This window comes from Phyllostomus discolor, chromosome 3 (assembly GCF_004126475.2).
Source record: "Phyllostomus discolor isolate MPI-MPIP mPhyDis1 chromosome 3, mPhyDis1.pri.v3, whole genome shotgun sequence".
NCBI lineage: Eukaryota > Metazoa > Chordata > Mammalia > Chiroptera > Phyllostomidae > Phyllostomus > Phyllostomus discolor.
This window is the reverse complement of record NC_040905.2, coordinates 214,329,062-214,344,637: the sequence shown is the minus strand read 5'-3', so window position 1 is coordinate 214,344,637 and position 15,576 is coordinate 214,329,062. Positions and strand designations below refer to the sequence as shown.

The following is a 15,576-nucleotide window of genomic DNA, read 5'->3' as shown; positions in this document are numbered from 1 at the left end:
ATGAGACTGTCTCCCCTGTCACAGGTGTGCGGCGGCCCCCTCCACCGCCCAGCCCAGCCTGTCCCCTGGCTCAGCCCCCTCATCACGTGCTGGTGCTCCACCAATCACACACCTTGGGGATGGGACCCTACCTACACGGGGCGGGGGGCTCTGTACTTGTGTGGGACAGTCACTTCAGGGAGCCTGGGACTAGCAGAATAGCAGAAACCGGGGTGAGGAGCAGGGTGCACGGGGCTCCGTTCGGGGCGTGGCACCCATGTGGGTGGTGTGTGTGTGGTCCAGCTGCTCAGGCCTTAGCGCGGCTCCGATGGTGGACGACAGGGGGGATGGGGGCATCTTGTCAGCGCTGCTTCTGGCGTGGAGCCAAGGGGAGCTGGCGCTCCGGGACAGGTGGCTGGCAGTGCTGGGCCCTGGCTAGGTGCCTAGCCCCCGCCCTAGGCGGGACCAGCCGTGGGACAGGAACTATCGGCGCTTGGGCCAGAGAGTTAATATCTGTGCCGGCGCAGAAGGGACGGACGGGTTCCAGGGGCACACGGGCGGCAGGTTTCCCACCGCGGGTCCCACAGCTGCCCCCATGCTGAGCCCCTCCTTTCTCTCGCGGCCGCCTCCGTCGCTGTTGCTGCTGCTGCTGCTGCTGCTGTCGCCGTGGCCATTCTGGGCGGCCACCCCCATGGGAACCCCGGGCGCCCCGGACTGCCCTGAGGCGTGCGCGTGCGCGCCGGGCGGCCAGGCCAACTGCTCAGGGCGTGCGCTGCCCGCGGTGCCCGCTGGCCTGAGCCCGAGCGTACGCGCGCTGCTGCTGGATCACAACCATGTGCGCGCGCTGCCGCCCGGAGCTTTCGTGGGCGCTGGCGGGCTGCTGCGCCTGGATCTGCGCGAGAACGGGCTGCGCCGGGTGCACGCTCGGGCCTTCTGGGGTCTGGGCGCGCTGCAGCAGCTGGATCTCAGTGCCAACCAGCTGGAGGCGCTGGCTCCTGGCACCTTCGCGTCCCTGCGCGCGCTGTGCAAACTCTCGCTAGCGGACAACCGGTTAGCGCGCCTGGAGCCCGCGGCGCTGGGCGCGCTCCCGCTGCTGCGTGACCTCAGCCTGCAGGACAACGAGCTGACTGCGCTCGCGCCCGGGGTACTGGCCGGCCTTCCCGCCCTCAACTCACTGCGCCTGCGCGGCAATCCCTGGGCCTGCGGCTGCGCTCTACGCCCGCTCTGCGCCTGGCTGCGCAGGCACCCGCGGCCCGCGCCAGGTGAGCCTTCGGGGCGCAGGCGGGGCGGGGCGGCTACAGACTCGCCAATGCTTGACGCCGCGCCCCTGTCCCGCAGAGGCCGAGACGTTGCTATGCGTGTCGCCGGGGCTCCAGACGCTCAGCCCCTTGACCGCCTTCTCCGACATCGCCTTCCGCCGCTGCGTGCAGTCCCTCGCCCCGCGGGACCTGGTCGTGGTCTACACGCTGGGGCCAGTCTCCTTCTTCACCAGTCTGGCCATCTGCCTGGCTCTGGGTTCCGTGCTCACCGCCTGGCGCGCGCGCCGCCAACGCGCCGCCGCCTGCCGCCGGCGGAGACCGCCTCTGAACCTTGGCCTCGCCGAGGCCTCCCCTGCGGACCCTGGGAGCCCCGCTGCCACCGCCCAAGTCTGAGTGGGCCGCTGCTGCCCTCGAATACTCCCCCATTCCCCTTCACACTCCCTGCAGGCATCAACAAGAGACACAGACCGGGTTTTCGTGACATTCTTTTAGGCATCACCACTGCACACACTGGGTCAGGGAGCGGTGCGGTGCGCTTCCAGCTTCTGGGGCGGTGGGTCAGCGCGCAGCCGCGCACGGGCCGCGAGGGAAGGCACGCGCTCGGACACAGGACGGGCTAGGCCTGTACAAGGTGGCGGGCGGGCTGAGGACAGTCCGGAGCCAGGGATTGGGGAGGCCCATCCTGGGCTGCATGCCGGAAGAGGCGGAGAGGAGGAGGCTCGGTCGGACGGAGTCTGGAGGAAAAGCAGGGAGGCCGCTGGGAGGCCACAGAGCCCCCTGCGGAGCGGCTGCCGGTGCGGGGGTCAGGGTCTGCGGTCGGGGGAGGGCAGGGTTGGTTCCGCGAGAGGGATCGAGGAGGAAGGGGAGGGCAAGAAGAGGAGAGCGGGCGGGGCCGAGGCTGCTAGGAGTGGGCCCTGCAGCAGGGGTGACTCAGTCCCCTGGGGCCACAGGCCCGCACTGTGGCTCTGGTGGTGGCTGGGGAAAGATGGGGCTTCAGTCTCTGCTCCGAGCCCCTCTCCCCACTCTCAGAGACCCCAGGGCCCTGCCTCTGCCGGAGCGCCCTGTGGCCCTGCCCAGCCAGCTCAGCTCTGGCCCGTCCTCAGCCGCTCTGGTCCGCGCCTGGGTCCAGCAGGGGCCGCCCACCAGGCAGCAGGGCAGACGAACGGACGGGAGGCCCAGGGTGGGCAGTCTCGGGCCGGTGGGCTTCCCTCAGGCCTTCCCGAGCAGCAGGACCCCTCAGTGTCCTCGGCCGGGCTAACTGGGCAGGTGGGCGCCTCCGGGGGCCTCACACCACGGTGCTGACCGAGGGATCTGAGAGGTTGAGCGGGCCCGTGATATCAGTGGGATGGTACTGCTGCAAAATAGAAATACACAGACAAGGCGGCCCGTTAGCCCGACGCTCAGGGGCGCACGCGGGGCCGGGGCGGGTGGGCCGGCCAGCCGGCCGAGCGGCGGGCGGGCGGGCGCGGCCTGGGGGAGGCTGGGGGCGCTCCTCCCCCTGACCCCGTCGTGCTCCGGGACTCTGCGTGGGCCAGGCCGCGGTCCCGTCCGTCTGTCTGTCTGTCTGCGGGGGGGGGCCAGAGCAGGGCGGGCGGGGCGTCTCAGCTCTCCCTATGACGGGCACACATCTGCAGCTGGCCCTCCTCCCTCTCAATAGCGCGTCGCGGCAGCACTGTGTCTTTTTGGTTTTGCAAAGCGCCGCGTCCACCCCCGGTGCTCTATAAATGAGAACCAACAATCAATACCCGCCGGCCCCGCTGGCCGCCAGGGACCCCAGCCCTGAGCGCCCAGTGCCACCCTGGCCCGGACCGGCCACAGCACAGGGGCAGAGGATCTCAGCAGCCGGACCGACCCCACCCATCCCGACAGAGCCCCCCCCCCCCCAGGCCTCCCTCCGAGCGGGCGCCCAGCCTGAACCAGGGTGGGAGCCAGGCTGCCCTCCCCCACCCCACCCCCCCAGCTGGCAGAGCCCCCGGTCACCCCGCAGGGAAGGGCCAGTCCCGGGGCTGGCCTGGGGACAGTGCCTGGTGCCCGGGGAGGCTCGGGCGAGGCCTCCGGTGGGGGCGTGTCCCCGGAAGGGCACTGTGAGAGTTTCTGAACTGCACCTGGACCACTAAGGGGCGTGCCTGTCTGCTACAGGGGGGAGCGGGGGTGGCGGGAGGGCTCAGTGCCACCGCGGGAAGTGGGCCATCGCCTGTGGGACTTCCGTGTGCCTCCTTGCAGGTGCCCGCCCAAAAGCACTGTCTGCTGGGGACACCTGCACCCCCGGACTGCCCCACCCCCACTACCCTCTTGTGCTGGACACCTGCCCTCCTCTTCCTGCACCCTGGGCGGTGCCCCTGTCTCAGACCCTCCCCGCTTTCCTGGGCTTGGGTGGCCTAGCCTGCGCTCCAGCCCCGCTGACCCTCACTGTCCCCCACTGTCCTGGTGCCCAGAACCTCTGGTGAAGAGGAGCCAGCCAAGCCTCAGGGTCCTCGCCGGGGGCGCCCTGCTGGCTTCGCCTCGACTTCAGGTTGCTCTGGCTGTGTCCCGGGGGTCTTCCCCTCTTCCCAAGCACTGCGGTGGGTGGGGGAGGGTGCTGCAAACCCACTTCCACCTTGGAGCTCAGCTCCCGTGGGGTCAGGGCCAAATCTGCCCCAGGGCTGCAGGGCTTCTGCTGGCCCAAGGGCTGGCTGTGCCGGTTCGGGGTGGCCCCGCCCCTCCTGAGACTGGGGCGCCCCTGGTGAGGCTGGGTACGCCTCAGGGGCTTTTGGCCCAAGCAGCACAGCCAGCTGCAGCGACAAGCTGCCCAAGGCAGGAGGGCGGGGCTCTGGGCGAAGGTGAAGGCCTGGCTGTGATGTGGTTCTGTGGGTTCTGTGGGGGGGGGGGGGGGGCTGGGGGCAGGAGCTGAGGGGCTGGTCTCCTCCAAGGAGGCATCCCCTTCCTGGGCCTCTGTCTGGGACTCTCCAAGCTCTAAGCTCTGCGGGCCAAGCCCACCCCTTCTCAGGACCCCCGGGGGCTGCTGGCACACCTCCTGCAGGGCCCTGCTCAGCCTGGGGTGGGAGCTGCCCCCTCTGGTCCCATCCGCTCCCCGCCTGACAGTCCCCTGTGGCTGGGGGCCTGTTCCAAGTGCAGGCCCCAACCGTCCACCCAGAGGGAGCCAGGCCCGGCCCCCAGCCCCGGCCCACACAGAGACCACATGGAAGGGGTGCAACAGGCATGGCTCTGGTGAGACACGAGAGACAGGTGTCTGGGTGGCGGGCCGGCAGCCAGACAGATGGACGGATGGGACGTCCCAGCCGCCCCTCTCCGCGGACTCCGCGGGGAGGGGGAGAGGGCAGCGGGCCCGACCCGGAGAGGCTGAGAACTGACGCAGCAGTGAGGTGGTGCGGCCTCCCGATGCGCGAGGAGCCCCGGACTCCCGGGCACGGCCCGAGCGGTGAGGCCGACTGGCGGACCGACAACATGACACAGCTTCAGGATGGCGCATGGCGTCATGGCATGGGCGGGGCGGACTGACGCAGAGACACATGGGGAGGGGGCCCCGTGCGGGCCGGCCGGAGAGAGGCCCGGGGCCGGAGAGAGAAGACCTAGTGCGCGGGCGAGTCGAGATGAGGGCAGAGGCCACGCGGGCGGGTGTGGTGGGGTGGGATGATGAGGGGAGAGGGACGCCTGATGCACGGGACACAGACACGGAGGGCGAGAGAAGAGTCGGAGACGGGGGGCTGGGCGTTCTTCCCCTTACCGTGTCTTTGGAGGACCTACGTCTCTTGAAGCTGGAAGCCAGGGTGGAGGTGATAGCCCTAAATGTGGCTTTCTTTTTAGGGTCGGGCTCTGCTCTACCACTCTTTCTATCCTAAAATGAATATGTATAGTGATTAGACGGCTAGGGGGCACGGCCACACCTGCCCTCGCCTGCTGCTTGGGGGCCGCTGCCCGGCCTGGCCCCCGCTCGGGCCCTCGCTCCTGCCTGCCTCCCTGCGCTGGGCCGCCGGACGCGCGCAGGCGGCCTGGGCTCCGGGTCGGGTCGGGTCGGGTCTGACCTGGCTCGCGCTGGGGCCGGGCTTGGGGGGTCCCGTCTGGCTCTCTTCCTGGGAGGTCCGCTCGGCTCCCTGGCTCCTGGGTGGCCCTGGTTTACAGGCTTCCCAAGGAGGAGGGTCCCCCCCAAGTGCCAGAGGAGTCGCCCCTCGGGCCTGCTGGCCGTGCTGGCCCCGGAGGGGCACACGGAGATTCAGGAGGGGCCGAGGGGCCAGAGGCGGGTGTCCAGACGAGTTGGGGCAGCAGGTGGAGGCAGCTCCTGGGACCCTGGCCTTGGGTCTGGTGGCCAGGACGACCCTGTGCCCACCAGTGACAGCAGCACCCAGGTCCCGAGAGCAAGAGTGGGCAGATGAGAGGTGGGGGGAGTCCAGCAACCCGTCCCCCCGAGGCCCGCCCTCTCTGCACTGCAAGCTTCTTCCCAGGACGCGGGCTCTGGGGAGGCACCCAGAGAAAGAGAAGAGATGCGGCAACCTGAGCTCGGGCCGCAGGGCAGGCGCCAGGGGCCTGCCCCACCCCAGGAGGGCTGTGGCTGCCCCGAGCGCGGTCCCTGCCCCGCTGGCAGCGAGCTCCCGCAGACGCGGGCAGAGGCGCCGGGCCGGGCCAGCCAGACCGCTTCAGACCGGAGCGATGCAGCACAGGACGCAGCAGGGCAGCGGGGGCGGGGCCCCGGAGGTCGCTGAGGAGGACTGTGGGGCGGCGAGGGCAGAGTGCATCTGAGACTCACGTGCTTCCCCCGGGGGGGTCCCTGTCTTACCCTGCCTCAGTTTGCCTTCCTACGGGATGGGCGCCGGAGGGCGACTCTGGAGACGGAGGGGCCGGGCGGAGGCCTGGGGCAGGGTGCGTGGCCCCCCTCCGCCTGGCTGGGCAGTGGGCAGCCACCTGCGGGTGGTCCCCCACTGGCGCCGCCCGTGGCCGTGGCTCCTGGCTCCAGCCCTGCTCACAGGGGCCCCAGGAGCCAGGGCCAGCGCTCCGGCCTGTGGGGGTGGAGGAGGACCGGGCCAGGTCGGCCGTGGGCTCCAGGCCTCGCAGGGCGGCCCTCCCTACCTGCAGGTTCTTTCTCCACACGTTCACCGCGGCGAAAGCCAGCTGCATCTGCTTCCGGCGGGCGTCCTTGTGCCGCTTGTAGGCAATTTCGATGAAGATCAGGAAGATCCCAGCCACGATGCCCCCGGCCACCAGCATGAAGACCCCTGCGGGCCAGGACCCAGCGCCTCAGCCGCTGGCTGAGCGGGCCGCAGGCCTCCCCGCAGAACCCACCCAGGGTCACCAGGGGCGTTAAGGCGGAGGGGGAAGACGCACCTGCCATGTTCTCGAAGGTGAGGGTGGCAGGGGCATTGCTGCGCGAGTCACACTCCTGGTACCTCACCCACGTCTTGTCCAGGTCTTCCATAAAGCCGTTCTCATGAGACCTGGGCGGGCCAGGAGTGTGGTGGGGGTGGGGCCCGGGTGCTGCGTGTGGATTGGGCGTGGCTAGGCCCGAGCAAAGGGGCGGGGCGAGTGAATGGGGCCGGGTGGGATGTGGGGATCTAGGGGACTGGGGTGCGGCGAGGCGGTGGTGGGCCGAGTGGGGCTGCCCCTGCTGCGGGTGCAGAGGCTCTGGGGGAGCAGAGGGCGGGGGGCGGGGCTGCAGATGAGGCCGACTCACTTGAGGATGGACAGAGAGACGTTCTGCTTCCAGGGGCTGTCCTTGCGCATGCCGATGCCGAAGCCGGAGCGGAAGAACAGCTCGCCCGTGGTCACCAAGTCGCACTTCTGCGAGGCCTCGAACTCCAGCACCGCCGAGTCCCAGATGAAGGCGTGCAGTTTGCTGCAGGCAGGGGCAGGGGTCACGGGAGACCCGCACAGCCCGTCTGCCCTCAACCCGCGCGTTTGCGCTCCCTCGTCCTGCCAGCCTGCCAACCTCATGTCCGTCCCCGTCCCCGCCCCATCCAGCCTGGACACTCGCTGTTCCTTTCAGCGGGGACGATCCGCCTGGCGCAGCCCGCCCCGCGGAGGTCCCGCGCGGCCCCGCCCCCTCGCCGGCCCCGCCCCCGCCCTTGCCCCGCGCGGCCCCGCCCCCTGCCGGCCCCGCCCCCTCACTTGTCCCGCACGGCCTGGATGGCCTCGGCCGCGCTCTCGTAGTTGTGCTTTTCCATGTGTCGGTACATGGTGCTCAGCTCCACCTGCCGCCGGAAGTAGATGTCCACCGAACTCTGCTTCACCGTCGCGTAGATGAACTTGTCCGAGGGGTTCCTCAGCTGCGGGGTCAAAGGCGAGCTCGCGGCTGCTCCCTAGCCCCGCCCACCCCCAGGGACATCCCCGCGGACCTCGCGACCCCTCCCCCCGCAGGGCCGGGCCTCACCCGCGGGTCGTTGATCCCCGTGATGCGCTCCTCGGGCCGGTCCAGGACCAGGAAGGCCGCCAGGTTGGCGGTGTAGGAGGCCACGATGATCATGGCAAAGCCGGCCCACACCATGCCCAGGATGCGCGCGGAGAAGCTCCGGGGGGCGCCTGTGAGCAGAGGCCCGTCAGCCGCGGGCTGCAGGCGCCGGGCGGGGCGGGGCGGGGCGGGGCGGGGCCTGGCATAGCCTCACCTTCTCCGATGCCCGAGTTCAGCAGGACGCCCCAGGAGAACCACATGGCCGAGGACAGCGTCAGCGCGTCCTCCTCCTCCTCTTCGCTGTTCACCTTGAACCGGCCGAAGGGGCTGCAGGGCGCAGAGGGCGGGCGGGAGAGGGCGGGAGAGGCAGCCGCGCCCCGCCCTCGCCCTCGCCCGCTCCGCCCGCCCCGCAGGTGGATGTGTCCGGCCCCCGGCCGCGCTCACCTGAAGCGGTCCAGCAGGTAGAGCATCACAGCCACCACGTGCACCGACAGCCCCACCAGAAGCCACAGCGTGCTCTGGAAGGGCTGCATGAAGGAGTCCAGCGTGCTCCGCGGGATCTCCTGCGGGCGGGCAGGCCGTCAGCGGCGCCCGGGGCCTCCCAGGACCCCGCCCAGCCCACGCGGGCCCCGGCCCACCTTCTTGACCAGAATGGTCAGGCCCTGGTACTTGAAGGGCTTGGAGAACTCGATGTACTGTGCGCGCTCGTTGTTGATGGTCAGCGGGGCCACGATCATGTCCGCCTGCCCGCTGAGCAGCTCGCCCATCATGCCGTTCCACTCCTTCTTATTGCTGTTATTCACCTGCGGGGCGACACCGCCGGTGGGGACGCGGACACCGCGGGCCCCAGGCCCGAAACAGGCTGCTGCTCTAGCGCACCCCAGAGTAGGCGGCTCCAGTCCGCTTCCAGCCTGCTGGCCCCGCCCACCACAGGCCCCGCCCCACCGCAGGCCCCGCTCACCCCAGACCCCGCCCAGCCTGCAGGCCCCACAGGCCCCGCCCACCCCAGACTCCGCCCAGCCTGCAGGCCCCACAGGCCCGTTGCCCTGCCCCTAGTCAGACCCCTTCCATGGGACCCGTCCTGCGCGGGGTCCCGCAGCGACCCTCGCGTACCCGTTCCTGTGTGCCGAACTTGCCATCAGCCACCAGGTGCACCTCGTAGGTGAAGTTCATGGTCCGCGCCAGCTTGATGAGCAGGTCGATGCAGAAGCCGTAACAGCACTGAGGCACCGTGTGGCGTGCTGGGGGAGGAGGGGTGGTGACCTCGGGGCTTCCCGGCCAGCCGCCCCCGCCCCCGCGGCCGCCCCCGCGCCCCGCGCGCCCCTGCCCCCACTCACGGCTGCCCGGCGACGTGTCGTTGGGCCCCGTGCAGATCACTTTCTTGACAGGATCCCCGTTGACTGTGAACTCCTCCTTGCACGTGCCATCGCTCAGCGTGGGCTTGACGTACACGAAGGGCTCCTGGTGGATCGTCACAATCTGGGGCGGGGGAGGGGGCGGGGAGGCAGAGACCCAGCCTGGACCACCTGCCCGCAGCTGCCAGGGGTCGCTGTCCTCTTCACAGCGCCCAGACTCCCCTGAAGCCCCTCCAAGCCCCAGACCTGTTCCCCATCCTGCCGCTGCGCCTCTCCAGCCTCGTCCTCCCAGCCCCCCGCCCCCGCCGCCAGCACCCTCCCCTCAGGAGGGGCCCTGTCTCCCCGCAGCACCCACGCCACCTCGGCATCCGGAAGGGACATGGCCCTGCTGAAATGTCCCGTCTGTCGGGCACCCTGTCTGACGTCTCAGGGATGAGGAACTCCTGGCCCCTGCCCGGCCCCTGCCCCCTGCGCACAGGGGCCTGTCCCCTGACATCCGAGCAGGACCCAGGGCCCACGGCTGCCCTCCTCTGACTGCCCAGCCTCCCCAGCCTCCCCAGCAGTAGGTCCTTGTCTGGTCATCCATCCTCCCTCCCTTCCTCCACCCCCTGCTGGTGCTGTCCTCTCTCCCACTCCTGCCCCTCCAACCCAGGGCCTCCTGGGGCCATGCTGGGCCTGTCCCTGTCCTTGAGGGGCCTGTACACTGGGGCCGGGGGTGGGGGGACAGGTTCCTGCAGAGAGGGCTGAACCCAGCACAGCATGCTGGCCAGGGGCTTAAGGGCAGGTGGTATTGGAGCTGAGCCTGCAGCGAGCAGGGGTCTGGGAGGCACCCTCTGGGCGGGGCCCGGAGGTGGCTCGGCCTGCAGGGTGGACCGGCCTGAGCCTCAGCAGCGAGGGCAGTGTTTCGGCTTTCTGCCGGGGGACTGGGAGCTCCTAAAAGGGCTTAGTGCCCGTTTGAACTTTCACCACGCTTTTCTCTCAGACAAGCAGTACATGTCTGTGCTTTTTAAAAGTCAGTGGGAAAACATGGAAAAAGCTGGCAGTCTGGATGGAATCATCGGCCGTTGGTGTTTGGGGGTTACTGTCAGAGTTTTCAACACATGGTGTCTGAAGTCTGGGGAGCAGGGAGGTGACCTGCGGACAGGGGCTCCGGGAGAGAGGACACAGGGACGGGTCCAGAATGCACATGAGGCTGACCGAGAGGCACGGAGGGCCCAAGACGCTGGGGGCTGGTGGGGAACTAAGACAGGGCCTGGTGCTGGTGAGCATGAGCAGGGCCCCCCAGAGAGCACCCTCAGAGGACAGAAGGGGCCCAGGAGAGAGCCCCGAGGAGCTGGGGAGAGTCGAGCTGGCCAGGGCAGAGGAGCTGTGAGGGCGAGGCTGCTGGGGAGGGGCCCTCAGAGGCCCCGGGAGAGAGTCCAGGAGGGAATGGCCCACCACCACCGGGAAGGCTGCAGGCAGGCCAGGGCTGAAGGACAGGAGGACCCGGTCACGGCGTGGGGCTGTGGGGCTGGAGTGGGGTTGGCTAGGACCACCTGGGGGGCGGGGTGACAAGCAGCATGGAGGTTGTGTCTCTAGGACCAGAACTCAGGACGGAGCGCCAAGGCTGACGTCCACAGAATGACCACCATCTGGCTCTCGGTCCCCCCCTTAGCTCATTCCCAGGGGAGTGCTGTCCCTCACAGCTTCCCTGCATTTAAGTGGAGCTGGGTAAGCAGGGGCACCGGAGGGAGACAGAGCACAGGGGCCACCTGCTTCCTCTCCCCTCTCCAGTGGTTCTCCGTGCTTCCCCTGCCGAGCCACGTGCATGCGCGGGCAGCCAGGTGCCAGTCCTGTCCCCACTCCCTTCAGGTGCTTTCAGTGGCCTCACTGTGCCCTCCTCAGGGCGGGAGGGGTTGGAAGGAGTGTCCAGGGTGTGGGTGCTGGGCAGGGCGGTGGACCCCACCTTCAGCCGGGTGGACATCTGGTACCCTCGCGGCTTCTCTGTCTCTCCGCCCGGCCAGATGATCTTCCTGTCGTTGGGGATGACCTGGGGGTGGGAGTATGAGATGGAGGGTGGCCACGCAGGGGTCTTGGCCCCAGGACCCTAAGGCCCCAGCCCCCACCCCCTCATGACCCCCACCTACGTGGGTGCCGTTGTAGATGCCCACTTGCACCAGCTTGCGGTTCTGCAGGTTCATGATGCTGTAGTTGGCGAACTTGCGGTCCCCGTCCTCGTTGAACTCCACGCGGCCGGTCACGCCGTCCGCGTACTTGGAGGACATCAGCACTCTGGGGAGGGCGGCGTCGGTTGGCTGCTCAGGCTGCCCCCTGCCTGGCCTCCCGAGCAGCCCGGGCCCTGCTCTCTACCCTGGTCCCTGTCAGGCCTGGGAGCTGGGAGCCCGGCGGGCGGCAGGCCGACCTGCCTGCACCCGCTGGACAGCTCGGCTGTGGCAGCAGAGCGGCTCCTGGGGGCCAGGCCCTGCGCTGAGGGCTCCCTCTGTGGGCCGGGGTGTTCAATCCTCACAGCGGCTGCCCTCGCTTTACAAACAGGCGGACGCCCAGAAAGCGCATCGTGGCCTGTTTGCCAGCGAGTGGGCGGGACAGGGTTGAGGTCCTGCCTCCCTGCGCGTGTGCACCCGTGTGTGTGCCGTGGCATGCCCACACATCTGTGGGTGAGTGTGATCCTTGTGTGGCATGCACCCCCCTGCCTGTGTGTGTGTCATGTATGTGTGTGGCTCACACCTCTCAGAGTCTGCGTGCACACGGAGCCTGTACGTGCGGCCACGTGTCTCCTGTTGTGGGCACGGGGGACAGTGGTTCCCACATGCAACCCAGTGCTTGCTACTCGAGGGGTGGGGTCTGGTGGTGGGCTGGGCCTGCCCACCCTGGGGCGTGGTGTCCAAGGCGCTGGGAGGTGACTGCTGCCCCACATGGCCATCCACCTGCGTCTGTGGCCAGCCCTGGCCCTCTGGGTCCCTGGATGCCTCATCTGCACGCCTGGGTCTCTGGCAGCGCCCAGTCCCCCCGCCTGCAGCAGGAGCCCCCTCCCATGGGGCCCCTTCCCTGTCAGCCACCATGGGGAGTCGGGTGGGTTTCAGGCTGGTTGCAGTGTTAGAACAAGGGGCAGAAGCCCCTTGTAGAGGCAGCGACAGTCAAGGCATGGGTGTGTGCTGGAAACGGGGCAGATGATTGTCAGGGCGGAGCCGGCGGTGGAGGGGAGGAGAGGAGAAAGGGGCGAATGGCGTGAGTGACTGTATCTGAGTTTGTGGGCAGCAGGCTGAGCCGCACCAGCTGCAGAGCGACTATTTACACCTCCCAGAAGCTCCACCCACTGACTGCGGTGGTTCGGCCCCGCTCAAGAGCGGCCCACTCACTCCTACAGCCGACCCGCTATCCTCTTCAGAGGCCCCGCCCGCTCCCAGAGCAGGCCCCGCCCACCTCGTCAGCGGACCCGCCCACTCCTAGAGGAGACTCACTTGCCTCTCCAGAGGCCCCGCACGCTCCCAGAGCAGGCCCCGCCCATCTCTTCAGCGGCCCGCCCACTCCCAGAGGAGACTCACTTGCCTCTCCAGAGGCCCCGCCCGCTCCCAGAGCAGGCCCCGCCCACCTCGTCAGCGGACCCGCCCATCTCCTCAGCGGCCCGCCCACTCCTAGAGGAGACTCACTTGCCTCTCCAGAGGCCCCGCCCGCTCCCAGAGCAGGCCCCGCCCACCTCGTCAGCGGACCCGCCCATCTCTTCAGAGGCCCGCCCACTCCCAGAGGAGACTCACTTGCCTCTCCAGAGGCCCCGCCCGCTCCCAGAGCAGGCCCCGCCCACCTCGTCAGCAGCCCCGCCCACCTCTTGAAGAGCGGCCCGGTCTTCCAGATGTTGGTGTTGCCCACGCAGCCCCGGGGCGGGTCGGTGATGTTCTCCTTCTCCAGGAGCTCGTGCACGGCCTGGGCCACCACGCCCACCGCATCGCTGATGTGGGCCGACTCGTTCTTGCCGTTGATGAGCTGCAGCCCGATGATGCCTGGGACGAACGTCCGCTTAGAGCCCGTAGGGGGAACCCCGCCCGCCGGGACCCGGACAGGCCCAGCACTCACCATCTGGGGCGTAGCGCAGGGCGTTCCCCGAGATCTCGCGCTCCCCCACCAGCCACACGTACCCGGAACCCGTCATGTTCAGCATCGCGGCGGCGCGGTACACGGTGGCAGCGTCGTCCTCGCTGTGGGGCAGAGGGAGGTGACGGGCCAGGACTCCAGCCCTCCCCCCACCAAGGCCGGCGGGCGGCTGCCCCCCCCCTCCGCTTCCCAGGTCCTCCTCCAGTCCCTGCCTCTCCCCAAGCCCCTCACCTGGATGGGCGCCCAGGAACACGGCAGGGTTACAGGGACCAGCCCCGCCCCCAGCCCGCCCCTGGGCCCGGGAACCCCACAGAGGTGAGATGGGGTGGCGCCCCAGCCCCCAGAGCTCCTCAGGCCTCCCTCACTGGCCACCCTTGCCGCGCAGGGTCAAGGTGATGTGAATAGCGGTGGATCATTATTGACTGATCACTTAGTCACCGGGAACTTTATCTTTTAAGTGCTTTATGTGGACTATTTTCTTTCCTTCTCACAAGACCCCTATGCGGCAGGCATTACTGCCCGTGTGCCAGGAGGGGAAACTGAGGCACCCAGGGCGCACGAGGGACAGTAAGAGGCAGAGTCAGGTCTGTGCCCGGACGGCTCGCCCCGGTGGTCCTGAACAGCCACACGCCCTCTGGTTCTTCATGTGCGTCCAGGAAATGAGGGGCTGGGAGCTCTCCCGGGCACTCAGCTGCTGGAGGACCCAGCGTCTGGGGACCGCCCTGCCCTGGGCGTCGCCGTGGAAGCCACAGGAAAAGACAGGAGGGCTGCTGCTCCACGCCCTGGAGTCTGTGCGGGCCCTGCGCTCCGCCCGTCTCCCCCCGCTGGGACCGCTGGCGGGACAGCACAGGCCTCACCTGGCAGGCAGGTGCACGTGCTCCCGAGATCCTGGAGTGTCCTCACCCCACGGAGGAGCCCCTGTGGACCCAGTCCCCTCGGGACAAGGACCCTCGGCCCAGCGAGGCGGTGGGGTTGTGGGGCCACTGGGAGTCCTCCCTCACTCCCACCCTCCCTCTCCTGCCGGCCAGACCCGCCCCAGATGGACCTGAACCGCCACGGACACTTTGTGGCTCCAGGACACGGGCAGCAGGGTGCAAAGGGGCTGGACAGGTGGGCTGAGTGCTCTGTCATTGTCACAGTGGCTGCCCCCGGAGACCAAGGTGGCCCTAGGCTGTCTGAGGGGTCGGCCTCGAGTTTTCTCAAAGATTAGCCAATGCAGAAAAACAAAAGCAAAGAAAAAAAACCCCCAAAACTGAGGCTCAAGCCTGCAAACCAAAGCGTTGCTGGTTTGATTCCCAGTCAGGCCTCCAGCAGGGGGCGCAGGAGAGGCAACCACACATGGATGTTTCTCTTCCTTTCTCCTTCCCTTCCCCTCTCTCTAAAAATAAATAAAATCTTCAAACGGTTTCATGGAAATAGCTGCCTGCAGTAAGAACTGTTCCAGGATGACAAAAAGGAAACATCCAGAAATGAATTCTTTGCAGTCAGCAGAAAGTTGGCCAAAAATTAAGCTCAGCTTGATGGCATCTCTGCAAAATGCGTGAGCCAAGATGTACCATGCTGGCGTGCCAAGATCAAGAAGACCGGTGCTGGCCGCTGCTGCCTGGGGACAGTCAGGGACAGCCTTGCCGCCCCAGGCTTCTGCAGCCGGGTGTGCCGGGCGCTGGTCTGCCGTCCACTGTGGGATCCTGGGCTCTGGGCTCCGAGGAACCTGGTGTGTACGGGGCGGGGCACCTGCTGGCCCTGGCAGCCTCGAGGCCTCACACAGACAGGCTCCAGAGGGGCGCTGGTGGGCGTGTGGCTGCTGTGGGTGCTGTGCCTCAGTGGGCGGTGTCCCCATCTGTGTGGGGTGCATGCAGGCACGTAGCATGTGCTGTGCATGTGATTCTGCACACACAAATGTGTGCACTGTGTATGTTGGTGTGGACTGTGTGCATGCAGGATGTACATGTAAATAGGTATATACATGCATTTGTATGTGGTGGGTGTGCATAAATGCAACATGTGTGTGGTGTTTGTATGGCGCCTGCATGTGAGCATGCAACGCATTGGTGTGGTGTGTGTACAGCACACACAGGTCTATGGGTGTGCACATGGTGTGTGCACGTGTACACCACATGTGCACAGTGTGTTCATGTGTGTCTGGTGTGCACGTTCGGTGTGTGTTGTGTATGGTGGGTACACACTGTGCATGTGTATGGTGTGTGTGCAAACATGTGATGTGTACATGAGTGTGAATGGTGTGAATACGCGGTGTGCCTGTGCATGTGTGTACACATGTTTGGGTCTGTGTGTGTGTGTGTGAGAGATGCATGCATGAGTGCACACATGGTATGCATATACTGTGTGCACAGGCGGTGTGCATGGCTCGTGCTCATGTGCATGTGCTGTGCACATAGTGTGTGTGTGTGTCTCTGTGTGTAGTACACGTGCAACTGTCTGCCGTGACCATGTCCCCTTCTCTGGGCTGACCTGTTTTTTGGAGCCGCATCTGGAAAACTGGTCCTTGACCTTGGGGCTA

The 15,576-nt window shown here is 67.8% G+C and overlaps 2 protein-coding genes across 11 annotated transcripts in view; one reads left to right on the top strand and one right to left on the bottom strand.

The window, feature by feature from the left end:
• The first annotated feature begins 184 nt into the window (after positions 1-184).
• On the top strand, positions 185-1,708 carry LRRC26 (leucine rich repeat containing 26). The gene is made up of 2 exons (XM_028517536.2): positions 185-1,241; positions 1,318-1,708. The coding sequence occupies exons 1-2, from the start codon at positions 575-577 to the stop codon at positions 1,629-1,631; spliced, it is 981 nt and encodes a 326-aa protein (XP_028373337.1). The 5' UTR covers positions 185-574; the 3' UTR covers positions 1,632-1,708.
• The window catches only part of GRIN1 (glutamate ionotropic receptor NMDA type subunit 1), a 22,359-nt gene continuing 8,490 nt past the window's right edge, over positions 1,708-15,576 (bottom strand). The window contains exons 6-22 of one of the 10 annotated variants that reach the window (XR_004902390.1): positions 13,038-13,159; positions 12,790-12,964; positions 11,096-11,240; positions 10,915-10,998; positions 8,952-9,093; positions 8,728-8,855; positions 8,253-8,417; positions 8,059-8,177; positions 7,829-7,941; positions 7,597-7,745; positions 7,335-7,492; positions 6,901-7,062; positions 6,555-6,664; positions 6,300-6,445; positions 4,963-5,073; positions 2,742-2,956; positions 1,710-2,592 (exon numbers count right to left, since the gene is read on the bottom strand). Coding sequence is in view for 8 of the 10 variants with exons in the window: in XM_028517491.2 (XP_028373292.1) it covers positions 2,840-2,956; positions 4,963-5,073; positions 6,300-6,445; positions 6,555-6,664; positions 6,901-7,062; positions 7,335-7,492; positions 7,597-7,745; positions 7,829-7,941; positions 8,059-8,177; positions 8,253-8,417; positions 8,728-8,855; positions 8,952-9,093; positions 10,915-10,998; positions 11,096-11,240; positions 12,790-12,964; positions 13,038-13,159 (2,146 nt within the window). In the remaining 2 variants the exon portion in view is untranslated. Of the gene's footprint in view, positions 2,593-2,741; positions 2,957-4,962; positions 5,074-5,819; positions 6,230-6,299; positions 6,446-6,554; positions 6,665-6,900; positions 7,063-7,334; positions 7,493-7,596; positions 7,746-7,828; positions 7,942-8,058; positions 8,178-8,252; positions 8,418-8,727; positions 8,856-8,951; positions 9,094-10,914; positions 10,999-11,095; positions 11,241-12,789; positions 12,965-13,037; positions 13,160-15,576 lie in introns of those variants that run through there. The other 9 variants (XM_028517497.2, XR_004902391.1, XM_028517485.2 and 6 more) reach the window with 9 other exon arrangements.